The following is a 19,319-nucleotide window of genomic DNA, read 5'->3' as shown; positions in this document are numbered from 1 at the left end:
ATTCCCTAACTACTTTATTAGGGCTTGTTGATGAATTTGGAATTTATTCAGGATTCCAGTTAAATAAACATAAGTCGGTGGTCCTCCCTTTAGATCCTTTGGTACATTCTGGTTGGCAGGGAACATTCCCTTTGAAATGGACAGCCACCATGATTCTTATAGCTCCTCGGTGGCCAAGACAACCCTGGTTTTCCCTTCTACTTCAACTCAGTATCAAGGAACCAATCCCTCTTCAAATTTTCCCGTCTCTTCTCACACAGAATCACAAATCTCTTCTTCATCCCAATCTTTCAGCATTGCACCTGACAGCTTGGTACCTCTCAGCCTAACATCGGCTGACCTTCATCTTTCTCAGCCTGTCAGATTAATCTTGGAAGCATCCAGAAAACCATCTACCCAGCAGTGCTACCAGCAAAAATGGACGCAGTTTTCCACCTGCTGTACTCCTCATCATCATGAGCTTAAATCCACCTCTGTATCTTCAGTACTGGAGTATCCGATTCAGGTCTCAAAACCACTTTGATTAGAGTTCATCTCAGTGCTATAAATGTTTTTCACAGACTAGTTGATGGTAAACCTCTCACTTCTCAGATTCTTGAAAGGACTTCTCAATGTCAGACCACCTCTCAAGCTACCTCCAATGGTTTGGGATCTCAATATGGTCCTTAGTAGATGATGGCAGATAAAGACCCGAATGGTCCATCCAGTCTGCCCAGCATGATTCAATTTAAATTTTTTTTAAATTTTTTCTTCTTAGCTATTTCTGGGAAAGAATCCAAAGCTCTACCCGGTATTGTGCTTGGGTTCCAACTGCCAAAATCTCCATCAAAACCTACTCCAGCCCATCTACACCCTCCCAGCCATTGAAGCCCTCTTCAGCCCATCCTCCCACAAATGGCCATATACAGACCGTGCAAGTCTGCCCAGTGCTGGCATTAGTTCAATATATAATATTATTTTCAGATTCTAGATCCTCTGTGTTCATCACACACTTTTTTGAACTCCGTCACCGTTTTCTTCTCTACCACCTCTCTCGGGAGAGCATTCCAGGCATCCACCACCCTCTCCGTAAAGTAGAATTTCCTAACATTGCTTTTGAATCTACTATCCCTCAACCTCAAATTATGTCTTCTGGTTTTACCATTTTCCTTTCTCTGGAAAATATTTTGTTATACATTAATACCTTTCAAGTATTTGAACATCTGAATCATATCCCCTCTGTCCCTCCTTTCCTCTAGGATATACATATTCAGGGCTTCCAGTCTCTCCTCATACATCTTCTGGCACAAGCCTCCTATCATTTTCATTGTCCTCCTCTGGACTGCTTCAAGTCTTCTTATGTCCTTCTCCAGATATGGTCTCCAAAACTGAACACAATACTCCAAGTGAGGCCTCACCAATTTACACTTTACAATTTTCACCTTGTTACACTGATGAAGCCTCCTTTTGAATCAATGTCTACGGCTCATCTTAAGTACCTTACATGGAAAGTGTTTTTTCTCATCTCCCTTACTTCAGCTCGACAAGTCATTGAGCTTCAAGTGCTGGTGATGGATCCCACTTTCACAGTAGTAGTAAAGACACAGGGGGATTGCAAAGATCTGCAATGTAACATAATCAGGCTCGAGGAATGGGCATCGACATGGCAAATGAGGTTCAACGTGGATAAGTGTAAAGTGAAGCATGTCGTTAACAAAAATCTCATGCACGAATACAGGATGTCTGGGGCTGTACTTGGAGAGACCTCCCAGGAAACAGACTTGGGAGTTCTGATCGACAAGTCGATGAAACCGTCTGTGCAATGTGTGGCAGTGGCGGCAAAAAGGGTGAACAGAATGCTAGGAATGAAAAAGAAGGGGATCACGAACAGGTCGGAGAGGGTTATCATGCTGCTGTACCGGGCCATGGTGCGCCCTCACCTGGAGAACTGCATCCAGCACTGATTGCCGTACATGAAGAAGGACACGGTACTACTCGAAAGGGTCCAGAGAAGAGCAACTAAAATGGTTAAGGGGCTGGAGGAGTTGCTGTACAGTGAAAGATTAGAGAAACTCGGCCTCTTCTCCCTCGAACAGAGGAGATTGAGGGGGGACATGTTCGAAACATTCAAGGTACTGAAGGGAATAGACTTAGTAGATAAAGACAGGTTATTCACCCTCTCCAAGATAGGGAGAACAAGAGGGAACTCTCTAAAATTGAAATGGGATAGATTCCGTACAAATGTAAGGAAGTTCTTCTTCACCCAGAGAGTGGTAGAAAACTGGAACGCTCTTCCGGAGTCTGTCATAGGAGAAAACACCCTCCAGGGATTCAAGACAAGTTCCTGCTGAACCGGAACGCACGCAGGTAGGGCTAGTCTCAGGGCGCTGGTCTTTGACCGGAGGGCCGCCACATGAGCGGACTGCTGGGCAGGATGGACCACTGGTCTGACCCAGCAGTGGCTATTTTTATGTTCACAGTATTCCACCATGACAAAGTGGTGCTTCGCACCCATTCCAAGTTTCTTGCAAAGGTCGTCACTGAATTACACCTTAGTCAATCTATTGTACTTCCAGTATTTTTCCCTAAGCTTCATTCTCACCCTGGGGAAAGCTTTTCACACTCTGGACTGCAAATGAACATTGGCTTACTATTTGCAGAGGACTCAACTGCATAGAACATCTCCTCAACTTTTCGTCTCCTTTGTCCTAACAAGTTGGGACATCCAGTATCCAAGAGAATGATTTCCACATGGTTGGCCTCTTGTATCTCCTTTTGTTATGCTCAGGCTGGCCTACAACTGGAGAGTCGTGTCACAGCCCACAAAGTCAGAACTATGGCAGCTTCAGTTGCTTTCCTTAGCTCGACTCCTATTGATGAAATCTGTACATTCAAATCACACTACTGTCTGGAATCTTATTCCAGATGGAATGTTCACTTCAGCCAAGCAGTATTGCAAAATCTATTTTCCTAATGGCCAACTCTCCCTCCATCCCATCATAGTAAGCTAGGGAGTCCCATATGTGAGAATATGATGCTTGCTTGTCCTGGAATAAAGCACAGTTGCTTATCATAAAAGGTGTTATCCAGGGACAGCGGGCAGATATTCTCATAACCCACCCACCTCCCCTGGTTGGCTTCTTAGCTTGCTTGCCGAACTGAGGAGCCACGAGCAGCGTTGGGCGGGAAGGCACTCGCGTATGCGTGGTGCGGCAGTTCGAAAACTTTCTCAAGTTCCGAAAATGGCAATGTATTTTAAAATTGTCTGTACTGTGACTCTGTGGATGACATCATCCACATGTGAGAATATCTACCTGCTATCCCCGGATAACACCTGTTATGGTAAGTAACTGTGCTTTCAAAAACGTTGTATATAAAAAAATATATAAAGTACAAAAAAGGCAACATGCTGTAAAATTGACCACAAAATAATAAAGGCAGCATACAGTAAAATTGTCACAAAAATAAAGGCAACTTTCTGTAAAATTTCAAATAAAAGCAGTGGAGGTAGAGCTAGATGAGGGGCAGAGGGGTAGGGTTAGGATAAAACAATGTTCCCTCCAAAAAGCAGCACCAGCCATGGAGTAGGGGAGTATGGCTGGTTCTGGGACATTAGAGGTGCTCCCCTTCCCAAATATTACCATGTTCTAGGGCAAATGGCCACTGGCCCAGGATTTGACCTAGAGTGTGGTGAATTTGGTGGAAGGTGCTCTCTATAGTAGAAATGCAGCCTACAGGGCTACGATGCACTTCTCAATGGTAGTACTGTGTGCCACAATCTTGGCCTCAAAGGCAGCTCTGTGGGCCACCACCTTGGTCTCGAGAGCAGTTCTGTGGGCTACCATCTCAGCCTCCATGTCCCGGAACCAGTATTCCATGGGGTCCTAATCTCCTCCATCAAAGCAGCACTGGACCCTTCCACAGAGGACTACCAAGGGGGGCTGTCTGCTTGCAGACCTCTGAGGAGGGCTGCTGTGATACAGGAGGGATGTGATGAGGTGTTCCATGTAATGGGCTGCTCCTGTAATGGAAGGCTGAGAGGATTGAGGTGGTTTGGGCTGCCTGCTGATGCCACTGCAGTGCTGGTGGTAGGAGTGGCATGTTTTGTCCAGTTAGACGTCTATTTTTTTTTAATGACCCAGCTAGATGGTTTGTTCAGCTAGATGTCTAATTTTTTTTTGCCATTATAAAAAAAAGACCAAAATAAAAATGTCAAAAATAATCAATTTGCATGTAGGAGGGGCCAGCATATTAATGGACTAGCTACATAGGCATGCCAGTAGAGCAGTGGGGTACCCTAAGGGGCATTGCTGTGAAATTCACATTAAAAGGTCTTCATAACTCCTGTACATTATATGGTGAGACCTCTAAAACTCCCCCAAAACCTACTGTACCCACCTGTCTACCACCCTAATAGCCTTTATGCCTGCAGGTATCGTCTATATGGCAGTAGAGTGGGTTTTTTGTGTGATCACACTTTCCACCACAAGTGAAAAACTAGTTAGGGTAACATATGGACCTGAGTCCCCTTCTCTGTAGTCCACTGCACTGCCCACCAGGATACTCCAGAGAGGAGCTTGCATCTCTACTAGGACTGGCCATAGTATCTGCAACTGTCATAGAGACCGATATATACTGTTTTATGCAGATATTTGGGAGGTGGGAGAGGGTTAGTGACCACTGGGAGAGTGTGTGTGTGTGTGTGTGTGTGTGTGTGTGTAGGCATATTTTCATCATCTCCAGGAGATTTTAATATTCATTTTGATAACCTTACTAACCCATACACAACTGATACACTTAACTTTTAAAAGACTTTAGACCTGCAAACTCTCATCCAGGAACCCACACATTCTTCAAAACACAATTTGGATATGATTCTTACAACCAAATCTCAACTGATAACTCACTCAGTACCGCTTATCTCTTCTGTACCTTGGTCAGATCATTATTTTATTTCGCTCAACTGACAGTGATAAAACCTTCTTCAGAACCCCACAAAAAAAGATTATGTTTAGGGATTTTTCAAAATTAGAAACCACCAAAATCATACCTTTTTTCAGTTCTTCTATAAACATTCCCAATTTTGAATCTATTGATGAGCAATTACAATTTTGGAATTCCTCACTTGAAACTCTTCTGAATAATAAAGCACCGATGATCTCAAAAACCATTTCCCTCCGTAAATTATGCAACCCTTGGTATTCGGAAAACCTCTCTTTGACAAAAACCCAACTCCGTTCACTGGAAAGGAAATGGCGATCATCCAAAACTACAAATTTACAACATTATAGAGAAAAGGTGTATCTCTATAAAAATAAAATCAATCAGGCAAAAAAACCTATTATTCCAACAAAATCTATAAAGCTAAAAATACCTTTGCATTATTTGCTATTCTAAAATCCATCACACCGGAGACTAAAAACAATAATTCTAATCTAAAATCCAATCTCAAAGCACAAGGTCTGGCGGACTATTTTTGCGAAAAAATTGCTCTTATCTGAAAAACCTTTGACACTAGCACAACAGGCGAGTCCTTAGACAATAGCATTAATACTTCTATACCTACATCCAAATGTATAAATTTTAGAATTCCATCATTAAAAGAAATAGAAGGGACTTTTCAAAGAATCAATATAAAATGTTCTCGTTTAGAATTAATTCCTCTGTTTTATTTGAAAAAATTTTTCTCCTGTTTTGGCCCTTTTATTCAGTCACTCATTAAAAATAGTTTTCTTACAGCCACTGTTCCTACTAATTGGAAAACAGCTATTGTTACTCCAATACTGAAAAATCATAAAGTCAGTCAGGAAGATGCATCCAATTATCGCCCAATTTCTAATTTACCTTCTTAGCAAAGCTAACTGAAAAACTTGTTTTTGAACAACTATCGGATTTCATCGAAACCTCAAATGCATTGCACCCTAACCAAACTGGTTTCCGTAAACACCATAATACAGAATATTCGATGTTAGTTCTCATAACTAATATCCATTATTACTTAGATCACCATAAATCGGTTGCCCTTTTTTCTTTAGACTTATCTGCGGCTTTTGATACTATCGATCACGACCTCTTACTTAACTGGTTAGAATCTCTGGGTATTGGTGGGCAGGTCCTAAATTGGTTTATCTCTTTTCTTTCAAACCGATCCTCTACTGTTAGATTTAAAGATGAGTATTCTAATTCTTATTCATCATCCTTCGGAATACCCCAGGGATCTATTCTGTCGCCTCTCTTATTTAATATTTTCCTTTCTCCTCTACTTACAATTTGTCAATCTTTGGGCTTTACTTCATTTTCTTATGCAGATGACATTCAACTTCTTCACCCATTTGATCCGGAAAATGACGAAGAAATTACAACAATTAATACTAAATTGGATACGATAAAAAATTGGCTTAGCCTTAATAAATTATCACTAAATATACAAAAAACTAAAACCATGTTTTTCACTTGGAAAAAAGATGTAACACCAAGATCCTCATTTGTATTCGATAATATTCCCCTCAAATCAGTACCTATGCTAAAAATTTTAGGAGTAATTATTGACGTTAATCTATCTTTTTATAACCACATTAGTCAAATAGTTAAATCTTGTTTCTATAAACTACGTTTGATACGGTCCATCTCATCATTTCTAGAACCTAAATTTGTTAATATACTCATTCACTCTATGATTATAACTAAACTAGATTACTGTAATTCTTTGTTAATCAATATATCACAAAAAGAAAAAAGAAGACTTCAGATAATCCAAAATCTATATATATATATAAAATCGGAGGTATGTATGTGTGTATGTGCCGCGATCACGCAAAAACGGCTTGACCGATTTGAACGAAACTTGGTATGCAGATCCCTCACTACCTGGGGTGATATGTTCTGGGGGTCTCGCGGCCCACCTGCACACGTGGGCGGAGCTACAAACATAAAATCAGATTTCACCCATTCATGTCAATGGAAAAAATGTAAAAAGCTGCCATTCTCACAGTAATTCAAAAACGGCTTGACCGATTTGAACGAAACTTGGTATGCAGATCCCTCACTACCTGGGGTGATATGTTCTGGGGGTCTCGCGGCCCACCTGAACACATGGGCGGAGCTACAAACAGAAAATCATATTTCACCCATTCATGTCAATGGAAAAAATGTAAAAAGCTGCCATTCTCACAGTAATTCAAAAACGGCTTGACCGATTTGAACGAAACTTGGTATGAAGATCCCTCACTACCTGGGGTGATATGTTCTGGGGGTCTCGCGGCCCACCTGCACACGTGGGCGGAGCTACAAACAGAAAATCAGATTTCACCCATTCATGTCAATGGAAAAAATGTAAAAAGCTGCCATTCTCACAGTAATTCAAAAACGGCTTGACCGATTTGAACGAAACTTGGTATGCAGATCCCTCACTACCTGGGGTGATATGTTCTGGGGGTCTCGCGGCCCACCTGCACACATGGGCGGAGCTACAAACAGAAAATCAGATTTCACCCATTCATGTCAATGGAAAAAATGTAAAAAGCTGCCATTCGCACAGTAATTCAAAAACGGCTTGACCGATTTGAACAAAACTTGGTATGCAGATCCCTCACTACCTGGGGTGGTATGTTCTGGGGGTCTCGCGGCCCATAACTCTATGTTGCTTGCTCAAGGGTGGGTTTACCCAATAATTTATATGTTCTTGCTCCTGGAGGTGAAACTAAAAATGTTGTTTATAATCAAGTTTTGCGTTAGTTGTATTGTATTCATTTTGTCAAATATTTCACATTATAATTTGAATATATGTGTGTGTGTGTATGTATGTATGTTCCAGCATAACTCTTCAATGCATGGACAGATTTCAACCAAACTTGACATACACATTACTTACTATCTGAGGACAAACACTGTGGGGGTGGGAATGGGGGGGTTATGTAAAAATGATTGAAAATTACATATTTTAGTATCTACCCCATAGTGTTTTCGGGCTCACAGATGAATACTCAGCATAACTCTGAAACGCATGGAGAGATTTCAACCAAACTTGGTACACATATGACTTACTATCTGGGGAAAAATATTGTGCAGGTGGGACAGGGTAAAATACTGTGGGGGTGGGAAGGGGGTGATATGTTAAAATTATCAAAAGCGACAGATATTAATGTCCAACCCATAGTTTTCGAGCTCGCAGAGATGAATACCGACACTCCCGTTGCCGTTTAAGTCTAAGTTCAGCCCCATAGAGAGGGACATTCCTTTTGGACATGTGGAGGGTAGGGGGTTGGGACATGGGGGTGGGGCATATGGGACATGTGGGGGGGGGTAACGTGGGGGGTGGGACATGTGGGACATAGGGGGGTGGGACATGTAGGGGGTTGGACATTTGGGGATAAATAAATATCCGGGCAACACCGGGTAATCAGCTAGTACTGCTATAAAACTTATTCATAAAGCAAAAAAATACGACCACGTTACACCGCTATTAATCAAGTCCCATTGGCTTCCTATTAGCCACCGAATTACTTTTAAGATATTATTCCTGGTATTTAAAGTACTAGCTTTCAATGAACCTCAATTCATGTCTAGAATGATCATTCCTTATTATGCCCCTCATTCTCTTCGATCATCATCACTAGACTTATTAACTGTCCCTTCCTTAAAAATTGTGGCCACAAGAAGAAATGACATGTTTTCTTTTACAGCTCCACAAATGTGGAATTCATTGCCACTTTACATCAGAAAAGAAAAAGATCTTATCTCTTTTAAAAAACTTCTAAAAACTTTTTTATTTAATGATGCTTTTATCAATTAAACTACGAGACCTGTTATTTAATGCAGAATTTAATTTTTTCCCTTCCCCTTGTTTTTTCCTCTTTTATGTTTTTCTACCTGAGAGAATTGTAACTTTACCCCTCTTTTCCTCCTTTATCATGTCCGTCCTTAAGCTACATGTATGAAGAAATTTGTAATGTGTTATAAGTACATTAACTTTTTACTTGTGTTTTAAAATTGTTTGTCCTCTAAATTGTTGTTTTTTAAATTGTTCATCGCTTAGAATGTTTGTATAGGCGATTCATCAAATAATAATAAAACTTGAAAACTTGATTATCTGGTCAGTTTGGCCCTTATTCATTTAAAAAACAGGTCTAGCCCAAAATTTCCAAATTGTGCCCTGGACGTTTTGTAAAATATTTGATTATTGCTGTAAAATGTCCAAGTGCTAATTCCACCCAAAACATGCCTCTAACAACCTCCCTTAAGATTTAGATTCACTGGAGACAAAATGACCAGAAAGATATCTAAAAATCAGTTTTGAAAATGCCTACTTGGACATTTTGAATAGTAAAACATCCAAGTGCCAGTTTATGCTGTCTTTTGGACATCTATGTTTTTTGAAAATAAGCCCCATAATGTCAATTTACAATTCTCAAAATCATTTTAGCCATATCCTAAATAACATCCATTTGATTTAACTTTTAAAAATGTCTGGTTTTTCCTATGTCCAATGAAAATCTCCATTTTGCAATAAATATGTAGGTATCATGCATCCATCTCAAAATAACCTCCTTTAATTACCTTTAGTTTGTGTTGTCAGTTGTGATTCACTGTTATATGAAATAGTTGTCTGGTTTAGATCAGCCAAGCAGGGAGAGAGATTTGAAGTTAAATTGCTTGATGACGTTTCACGTGTTACAGCTGTTTCATACTTATAACTGAAAAACAACACTTGCATTTTATAGACATTTTCAATAGGCAAATGTTCATTTAATAATGTGTAAGAAAGTCATATAAAATATTAGAATATATGTCAAAAATTTCAAATAATTAATATTTTAGGGGATCTGTTACAAAGCTGTGGTAGTGATGCTCCTTTGGTAAATGCACTGAAGCGCAGAGAAATTAAATGGGCTTTGGTGCATTACTGCGGCAACATCACTACCATGGCTTTGTAAAAGGTACCTTTAGGTATCTGCAGTCTGAAAAGGAAGTCAAAAACGACTCACATTTAAAAGACATATGAGGGCCATTCAATAATTTATCTTCCCTCAGTAGGAAGGAAAAGAGTTTTCAAAACATTTTTGTTTTATTTTTCAATATAGTCCACCCGATAGCTCCATACACATCATCCACTTTTCCTGCAATGATTTTAACCCCTTTAAAAGAATTTTTCTGTTTGTCCTTCAAACCAGGACATCACAGCCAGTGGCATAGTGAAAGAAAGTGGCGCCATTCACCTGCCCTCTTCTCCACCCCCCACCCTCGCTCCTTCTCACCCTCCCATTTTTAATTTTCCTGGTGCAAGCAACATGATGAAATTGCTGCCCGCATTGTGTCAGATATTCCTCTGATGTCACTTCCTGGAAGTTATGGCAGAGAGAGGCAACACTGATGTGTGCAGCAAGTTCATAATGCTGCTCGAGCAGGAAAAATTAAAAAGGTACGAGAGAAGGGCCCAAAGTGGTGAACTGGATCAGAAACTGGTTGATGGACAGATGCCAGAGAGTGGTGGTTAATGGAATTCGCTCGGAGGGAAAGGTGAGTAGTGGAGTGCCTCAAGGATCGGTACTGGGACCGATTCTGTTCAATATGTTTATGAGCGACATTGACGAAGGGTTAGAAGGTAAGGTTAGCCTTTATGTAGATGATACCAAGATGTGTAACAGAGTGGACACCCTAGAGTGAGTGGAAAACATAAAAAAGGATCTGAAAAAGTTAGAAGAATGGTCTAACGTCTGGAAACTAAAATTCAATGTGAGGAAATGCAGAGTGATGCATTTGGGGCATAGAAATCCAAGTGAATTGTATATACTGGGAGATGAGGTCTGATAAGCACAGATGGAGAGAGGGATCTTGGGTGATTATGTCTGAGAATCTAAAGGCATCTAACTAGTGTGATGACAGTAGCTGTAGCCAGAAGGATGCCAGGCTGTATAGAAAGAGGAATAACCAGCAAAAGAAAGGAAGTGTTAATGCCCCTGTATAGGTCATTGGTGAGGCCACGCTTGGAGTATTGTTTTCAGTTTTGGAGACCGTATCTGTTGAAGGATATAAAAAGATTTGAAGCGGTCCTGAGGAAGGTGATGAAAATGGTAAAGGGTTTGAACCAAAAGAAGTATGAGAAGATACTGGAAAACCTAAACTTGTATATTCTAGAGGAGAGGAGAGACAAGGAAGATATGATACAGATGTTTAAATACTTGAAAGGTATTAATATAGAACCAAATCTTTTCCAGAGAAGGGAAAATGATAAAACTAGAGGGCCTAACTTGAGGTTGCAGGGAGGAAGACTTAGGAATAAAGTTAGGATATTCTTTTTCACGGAGAGGGTGGTGGATGGCTGGAATGCCCTATCAAGGGAAGTGGTTGAGGAGAGGAAAACGGTGATGGAATTCAAAAAAGTGTGGGATAAACACAAAGGATCTCTAATTAGAAATTAGAAAAGAAACAAATGATATAAATTAAGGTTGGTATTGGACAAACTTGTACGGTTTGTGTCCCATTTGTGGTGATTCGGTGTAGGATGGGCTGTGGAGGGCATCAATGGGAACTCCACTAACTTGGAACATGAGGATGTTACTAACCAGACTTTACAGTAGATATGCTGCAAACAATGGAATGGTTGGATAGGCTGGAGTGAGCTTGGAGAGCAACTTCAGCAGTTGGAACCTAGGACATTACCAGGTGGACTATAGTCTATTACCCAAAAATATCAAAGAAGAGACACATTAACTTAATCATGTATTTCTAATGAGAATAACTAATGGGCAGACTGGTTGGACCATTCATGTCTTTATCTGCTGTCATTTGCTATATTACTATGTAATTGCATCCAGTAGTTACCATAGAGACTGTGATAGCTTAAAGAAAAAATACACTTCCCCCTCCCCATTCGCGGTTTCCCTACTCGCGATTTCACATAATCGTGATTTTTTTTGGGTGGGGAGGAGGGGAAAAACCCCCCATATTTTTGTCTTCCCCCCGGCATCCCGGCCTTACCTGGTGGTCTAGCTAGTTTTCGGGGCAGGAGCGATCTTCCTACACTCCTGCCCTGTGCAGATAGCCATTAGGAAATGGCTGTGCGGAGTTCCCGTATTCTCTCGAGAGACTATGGGAACTCCCCACAGCCATTTTCTAATGGCTATCTGCATGGGGCAGGAGTGTAGGAAGATCTCTCCTGCCTCGAAAACCAGCTAAACCACCAGGTAAGGCCGGGATGCCAGGGGAAGGCGGAAGGGAGGCGGGGGTGGGTCAGAGCCGGATATTCGCGGTTTTTCGCCATTCGCGGTCCGGCTCTGCCCCTATCCCCCGCGAATAACGAGGGATAAATGTAAAGGGGAAGCTGTATGAATAATTCATAAGGCTAGGAGAGAGTTGCCCATCCCTCACTAGGAAAAAGAAACATTGTGTCGATTCCAGCACACATCAACTAGAGATAACTTACAGAACTGTTTGCAAAAAAAAAAAAAAGGGGGGTTAATTATTCCAGCATTATTGCCCAAAAAACAACAGATACCAGCCTGGCAGACACCCACTTTGCCAGTGAAGATGGCACTGGCACAGAAATAAGGGTACACATTTTGACTGAGAAGGCTCAAGAAAATTATGAGTTAGAAGTGCAAAAATACCTCATGAAATTAGAAAGCCTATGGGCCAGAGTAACACAACAGATAAATGGGAAGGCCCTAGTCAGTCAAATAGAGGCTGCTTATCAGAAATATGAAAGGACATCAACAGAGTTTTATGTTTACTTGGATAGAAAGCATACTCAAGATAGTATGGCTGGGGGGTGGATCCAATATGGCTGCACGCTAGTTTTGGTCTCTCTTACCTCTCCAAGGTGCTAATACTGCTGCAGATATTGCCTCCTTTACAAAATGCTTCATACTAAAAGGAAAGATGCTGTTAAACCTATTTCCTCTTAGTTTAGCTGTTCATCGCCGGTGCAACAATAAACCTTGGAGCGGTATTTGACCCAACTTTCAACCCATTTTCCAGGAGAAGAGGTCTTGCTAAAGATGTAGACGATGGAGCATCTAGTCTTCTAGGACATAAAGTATCTCTGTCCCCTCCGGATTCCAGCGCGCCACCGTGTCCAGTGTTCAAATGGGTTTCCCCGGTGGTGAGTCCAGGGGCGGAAGTCGCAAACCTGGACTCAAGCTTGGAGGAAGGAGTGCCCGAGGAAGTGAGGAGTGGCACTCGCTCGTGGGCTGGTAGGGGGGCGCTATAATGTGGCAATGGCATGGATAGTGTGCAAGACATGCTTGTGGAGTATTTTGTGGATTTTTTCAACAAAAATGCCTGCTTTTCGTATGGTTCTGGGTAACTCTAGTTAGATACAAGCATATGTGTTAGTTAAGGCTACACCCAATAGAAGCGTACGGAAAAGTTGGTGAATAAAAATCTGAATATGGATGTAGCCAATGCCAGAAAAACACACTACAGATTAATATTAAGGAAAAGCATAATAATATTCTCTTTATATATTTTGCTATTAAGCTAGACCATAGAGGGAATCAGGTAGTGTGTAACATACTTCTAGAGGGATTAATGACTCCATCTTGTGTTAGTGATTTTCTGTCTCTCTTTGTTCTCTCTGAGTTTTCCCACCTTGAGCCTCATGGCTCTAATTAATACCAGACCTCTAAGTCTGGCTTGTGGAAGATATAGGGTTTCACATTTTTGAATACAGATATATGTATCTTATGAATGCAATATACCGTGTTGTGGATATATGTGTTGGGATCCCATGAGTGATTATGTGTGTGAATGTATATTAAACATGAGAATTGATTTTGAAAAACATATATTATATATTTTAAACCTGAGGAAATTCTGAAAAGTATCACATCTGGAATTTCACCTCTCTGACCTTTAAGCTAAGCAACTCTCTCTACTCTGTGGGGGAAATAGCCCCTCCTCCTTCTTCTGTGCTGACAGGGACACGAACTTATCAGCAGATGCAGAAAAGAAATGCAGGCTGGCTTTAACTGTTTGATTTCAGCTTTCTGAGAATGACAAAAAGTGTATTGGGTGTTATAATGGTTTATGCATATTCAGAAATTAATATAAACAAAAATATGATTTGTGAAATTTTTATCTATGTCAAAAGGAATTTCTTTGTTCAAACCTAAGGACAGCCTCTGTTGGTTGATTGGCTGACAAGTGTGATGTCATACTGCCTTGTGAAAAATATAAAAGGAAAGGACCAGTATAAACTCAGAGAGACCATCAGGAGAGGTGCAAATTTCACGCCTGATGGGACTCCATCACACATATGACTTTTGAGACATGTAAGATTTACATTAATAAATAATAATATTGAACTGGTAATATATGTGTGATTGCCATTATTCCTAAGCACCTAGGAGCGAGGGTGGTGCAATGCACAGCGCTAATCAAATGGCTCTAATCAGGAAGTGAATGCCGAGCAATCTTCATCTGGAGAGGTGGTGGTTTCTTCACCACCTACAACTTCTCCGGTGGTGACTCAAGAGATCATTTGTCAGGCCTTGCAAAGGATGAATGATTAAATCAACTCAAGAGGTACTTAAACTCTCAGAAAAAGTTGACAATCTTGCTAAAAATGTTGAGAAAATTCAATGAGATTCTACTGAACAAAATATACAGGTTAAATCTGAGATAAAAGATTTAAAAGAAGTAATAACAACTTTGATAAAAGACAAGAACTATATACATCGAAAGTTAGAACAATTTGAGAACTTTAATAGGAGGCTCAATATTTGAGTACTTAATTTCCCTAGATCATTAGACATATGCCCAGTTGAATACTTCACAAAATATCTGATTGAAATTCTTAAATTTCCTCAACAAGCTATTCCTCCTCTTAATAAGATATATTACATTCCAACCTCTGTTTTTAAGGCTACTGATGAAGGAAATATAGTGCAAGATGAAAAAAACAACTGATTTAAAAGATTTATCTGCTATATTAGAAGATTCCCTCTCTGAAGTACAGGAAATGGCAGCATTACAAGTTTCCTTTGTATTTGAGCAGGACTTGAATTCTGTTATGAAAATTTATTTCTAAAATTCTCATTTGATTTTTTCTGAACAAAGGATTTGGATATATCCGGACATATCAAAAATTACACAGGATCGCAGAAAGGAATTTCTATCTATGTGTGAAGAGGTTAAAAAGATTGGGGCTTCTTTAAAAATTGCGTATGCAAATGAGATCAGCGGACATCAGCGAAGATTTCCTACATTTGCATGTGCCTGGCACATGCGCAGAAACCCCCCGTAAAAAAAACAAAACAAACACACTCTCCAGCTGCCCCTGTGTTGTGATGCAGCAGGAGAGATGCCCATTCTTTCCGCTGCATTACAACACCCCCATTCCCTAACATCCTGGCCGCGACCCCCCCCCCCATGGCAGCAGGAGAGATGCCCACTCTTTCCTGCTGCACTAAAAAAAAAATCCTGCCTGACCTGAACGCCTAAGGGGTGTCCGGGCCAATCAGAGCCCTAGGACCCTTCCTGATGCATCCGGGGATGGGCCTGAGGCTCTGATTGGCCCAAGTTGTTTAAAGCCCCTCCCATAAACACCTTAATCAGAGCCTCAGGCCCCTTCCCAATGCATCCCAAGATGCACCGGGGAGGGGAATACCCAGTTTAGACAACTCAGCAGCTGTGGTGAGGATGTCCATCTCTGTGTTCCGGTAAGGGGGAGGGGTGTGGCAGAGACAGAGTCACTACTAGTCACGGTGGGTAGTTTAGTGCAGCAGGAGAGAGTGGGCATCTCTCCTGCTGTGTGTGGGGGGGAGGCATTCGGGTCAGGTTGCGGCAGGACTTTAAAAAATATTATTCTTTTATTTACTGCAGCAGGAGAGAGTGGGCATCTCTCCTGCTGCTGGGGGGAGGGAGGGGGCACGTTCAGATCAGGTTGGATTTTTTATAGTGCAGCAGGAGAGAGTGGGCATCTCTCCTGATGGCGGGGGGTGGGGGGGTTGCAGTTAGGATTTTAGGAAAGGGGTGTTATGTAGCGGAGTGGGCATCTCTCCCACTGTATGACAACTCAGGGTTTTCTAACAGTCTCTGACACTGACTAGTCGCTTACCTGTCTAACTTCAGTTTAGTCCTCCTTTTTCTTAAATGGGCACAGATGCTGTGCATGTTAAACATGTACAATATCTGTCCCATTAGAAAAATAAGAAAAAAAGCACACACACCCTGCCAATGATAGCCATTCTTCCCGAACCAGCACTGGGAACTGATCCCCTCTCCACAGCAGTGAAAACTGCAGAAGGAATGCCCACTTCATTCTGCCATGGCGACTCCCCCCTGTGCGAAAGAAAATTGGCAGGAGGGAGGCCCATTCCCTCCTGTCATGGTGACTTCCCCCCCACCCGTGTGCGAGAAAATTGGCAGGAAGGAAGCCCACTCCCTCCTGCCACTAGATTCTCCCCCAAACCCCAAGAACACCCCAGTACCTTTTCCATTGTAAGCAGGAGGGAAGCACGATCTCTCCACCCTCAAGACTCACCGATCCATGTGATGCATGAGGAGGGGCCTAAGGCCCTAATTGGCTCAAACTCCCAAGGGGCCTTAGGCTCCTCCCTCTGTAGATGCCTGATTGGCTCAGATGCCTAAAGCCCTTCCCCTCCCTTTTTTAATGGAGCAGATATTGTGTTTGTGTTTAACACGCACAGAATCTGTGCCCATTTTAAAAAAAAACAACAAAAGGTTTCCTGCTCTGAACAGCTGAGTAGCAGGAGGCTTTATTTCGGGGCTTCCTCTGCCTCTCAGCTGTTCAGGCTTTCCCTACTGTTTCTATGCATGTGTGTGAGTCACTCTCACAGCCATCAATCGGACAGGAGAGATGGAGATTACGATGAACCATTTGCATCATTGAATCATTTGCATGCAAACTTTCTAGTGCATCAATAGCTCTTTTTGAATTGGCCCAAAAATCGAATCGGAGCAGACCTTGCCAGTCTTGCTGATCATATTAGTGCATCTAGGCCTCAGTGGCATAATCCATCAATTGCTTGTAGAAAAAGTTGTTATAAATAACAAGTTACTTACAGTCCCATGAAAAGATGAGGCATTGCTGTTAAAAAGCTCCCAATGGACATAATTAAACATCCAGCTGCTATTGTCTTTGGCCTGTGAAACTTAGCTCCATAGTAACTTATAAATGCAAGCACCAACAAATTACCTAGTAAAATACAGAAAAAAAGATGATTACTGATTTCTTTTACATATATACAGTAAAATGTTACAAAGTTTGCTCACAAAAACTACATAAAAATAACAAGATTGATGTACTAAAACTACTGAAAAGCATGCAAAAACTGGAAATAAAGATCATTATTTGTACATGTGTGGACCTTGTGTAATTACCTACCTTAACCAGTAGTAAAATGTTGTGCTATGTTCTTCATTTAGAAACAGATAAAAAAAATATGAAGGCAGATAAAGACCATATGGCCTATCCAGTGTGCTCAATTGCAAACCTTTATTTAAATTATAGGACCCTTTTATTAAAATATGCTAAGCTCATGGCAGTTGCCATGCTGTCATGAAAGCATAGGCAGTGGAATGCTTTTTTATTTGGGGGGGCCCAAAAGCTCCACCACACCAAAGCCCCACCCAAGCTCTGCTCCAGACCCCACCCCATAATAATAGGACTAATTGTTCTGCTATTTCTTCCATTCATGCTTCATATACACACAGCATAATCTTATTAACAATACATAATGGTAACCGGGTTTTGAAAAGCCGTCTGGACCCTCGGACATGTCCACAAAAGGTGGACATGTTTGAGGAAATCTGGACATCTGGTAACCCTATCCCCATCAGAACACCTGGCCTTAGTCACACATGCAGAAAACAGAAAAAAGCATTTTTCAAATATAAACCCCACCTCTCCATCCATGTGCACCATTTCCTTTCCCTTCCCTCTTGCCTTCCCCACCTCTCCATCCATGTGCACCATTTCCTTTCCCTTCCCTCTTGCCTTCGCCACCTCTCCATCCATGTGCACCATCTCCTTTCTACCCCTCTCACTTTAAAAACTACAATGAGATCACTGACGCAGGAGTATCCAATAAAATTATGTTGTCCTTAGCATATCTAGGTAATCTGATACTTAGTACACGTGATAGTCGCACAGGGGACATAATTTTCCATTCAAGATATAGCCAATCCGGTTGATGTTCCATAAGCTCAGGGAGGATCCAATACATACCTTGACGCATTATATAGGCTTGATGATACCTATAATTATTATTATTTATTTATATGCTGCCATACCGGGGAGGTTCTAAGCGGCTCACAGCATGAGAAAAACAATACATACATACATTTTCAGTAAAATACAATAAAAGGCAGTACATACATTTCGATAAAATTGATCAGAATAAAAGGTACAAACATTTCAATAAAATTGATCAAGATGAAAATGCAAACCATGCAGGTAAGAAACATAAGAATAAAATTCAAACATGGTTGAAATAAAAGAAAAGGTAAAACCATTACGATGTCAGCCTATTAAATAATTGAATCTTTAGTAATTTCCTAAAATCTAAATAAGAAGAAGCTTCTAACATAATTTTTCCGAGCCATGTATTCATTTTAGCGGCCTGAAAAGAGAAAGTTTTCTCCAGGCACCTCATGTAGTGGCAAGATTTTATAGAAGGATAAGTAAATAACTGCACTCTCTGTGTATTTTATTAAAATGACTCCAAGAAAAATGAGAAAGGAGATAACCTGGTGACAGACCACATGCTACTTTGTAACAAATGCAAGAAAATTTAAACAATACTCTAGACTTCACCGGTAGCCAGTGCAGTTTGTGATAGAAAGGAGTGATATGCTCCCATTTTTTTTAAACCAAAAATGAGGCGAACAGCAGTGTTATGGACTACCCTTAATCTCTTAAGAATTTTCAAATAAGACCCTACATATACAATATTACAATAGTCCAGTATACTTAAAATGAAAAGAGACTTCATCAAAATATTTATTGATGGTACGAAACTTCCAGAGCACTGAAAAACCATTTCTTAATAAGTAAATCAGTGTTTCTCCAATGTAAGGTGTTTATCCAGCGTTACCCCTAATATTTTAATAGATTGTTCTATATTGTAATCCAACCATTCACACATATCATTGTTTCTCTGAGTTTATCATTAGGTGTTGCCAGAAAGAATTAATTTTTTTCCTTATTCAATTTCAATTTGAAAGCTGTCATCCAAAGCTCAATCTGGTTTATAATAGTTGCAAGAAAGTTTGTAAATTCAGATGACAGACAAACAAGTGGGATGACTATAGTAATATCGTCTGCATAAATATAGAATTTAAGCTTTAAGCTTTGCAACAAATTTCCCATAGAAACA

General features: G+C 40.7%; 1 protein-coding gene across 1 annotated transcript in view; it reads right to left on the bottom strand.

Annotated features, from left to right (window-relative positions):
- LOC117366418 (solute carrier organic anion transporter family member 1B3-like) overlaps window positions 1-19,319 on the bottom strand; it is a 462,552-nt gene that overhangs the window by 430,449 nt on the left and 12,784 nt on the right. The window contains exons 2-3 of the mRNA XM_033957759.1: window positions 17,005-17,137; window positions 9,535-9,671 (exon numbers count right to left, since the gene is read on the bottom strand). Of these exons, the coding sequence (XP_033813650.1) occupies window positions 9,535-9,671; window positions 17,005-17,137 (270 nt within the window). The remainder of the gene's footprint in view (window positions 1-9,534; window positions 9,672-17,004; window positions 17,138-19,319) is intronic.

This window comes from Geotrypetes seraphini, chromosome 9, assembly GCF_902459505.1.
Source record: "Geotrypetes seraphini chromosome 9, aGeoSer1.1, whole genome shotgun sequence".
NCBI classification, from domain to species: domain Eukaryota; kingdom Metazoa; phylum Chordata; class Amphibia; order Gymnophiona; family Dermophiidae; genus Geotrypetes; species Geotrypetes seraphini.
This window is presented reverse-complemented; position numbering and strand designations above follow the sequence as displayed.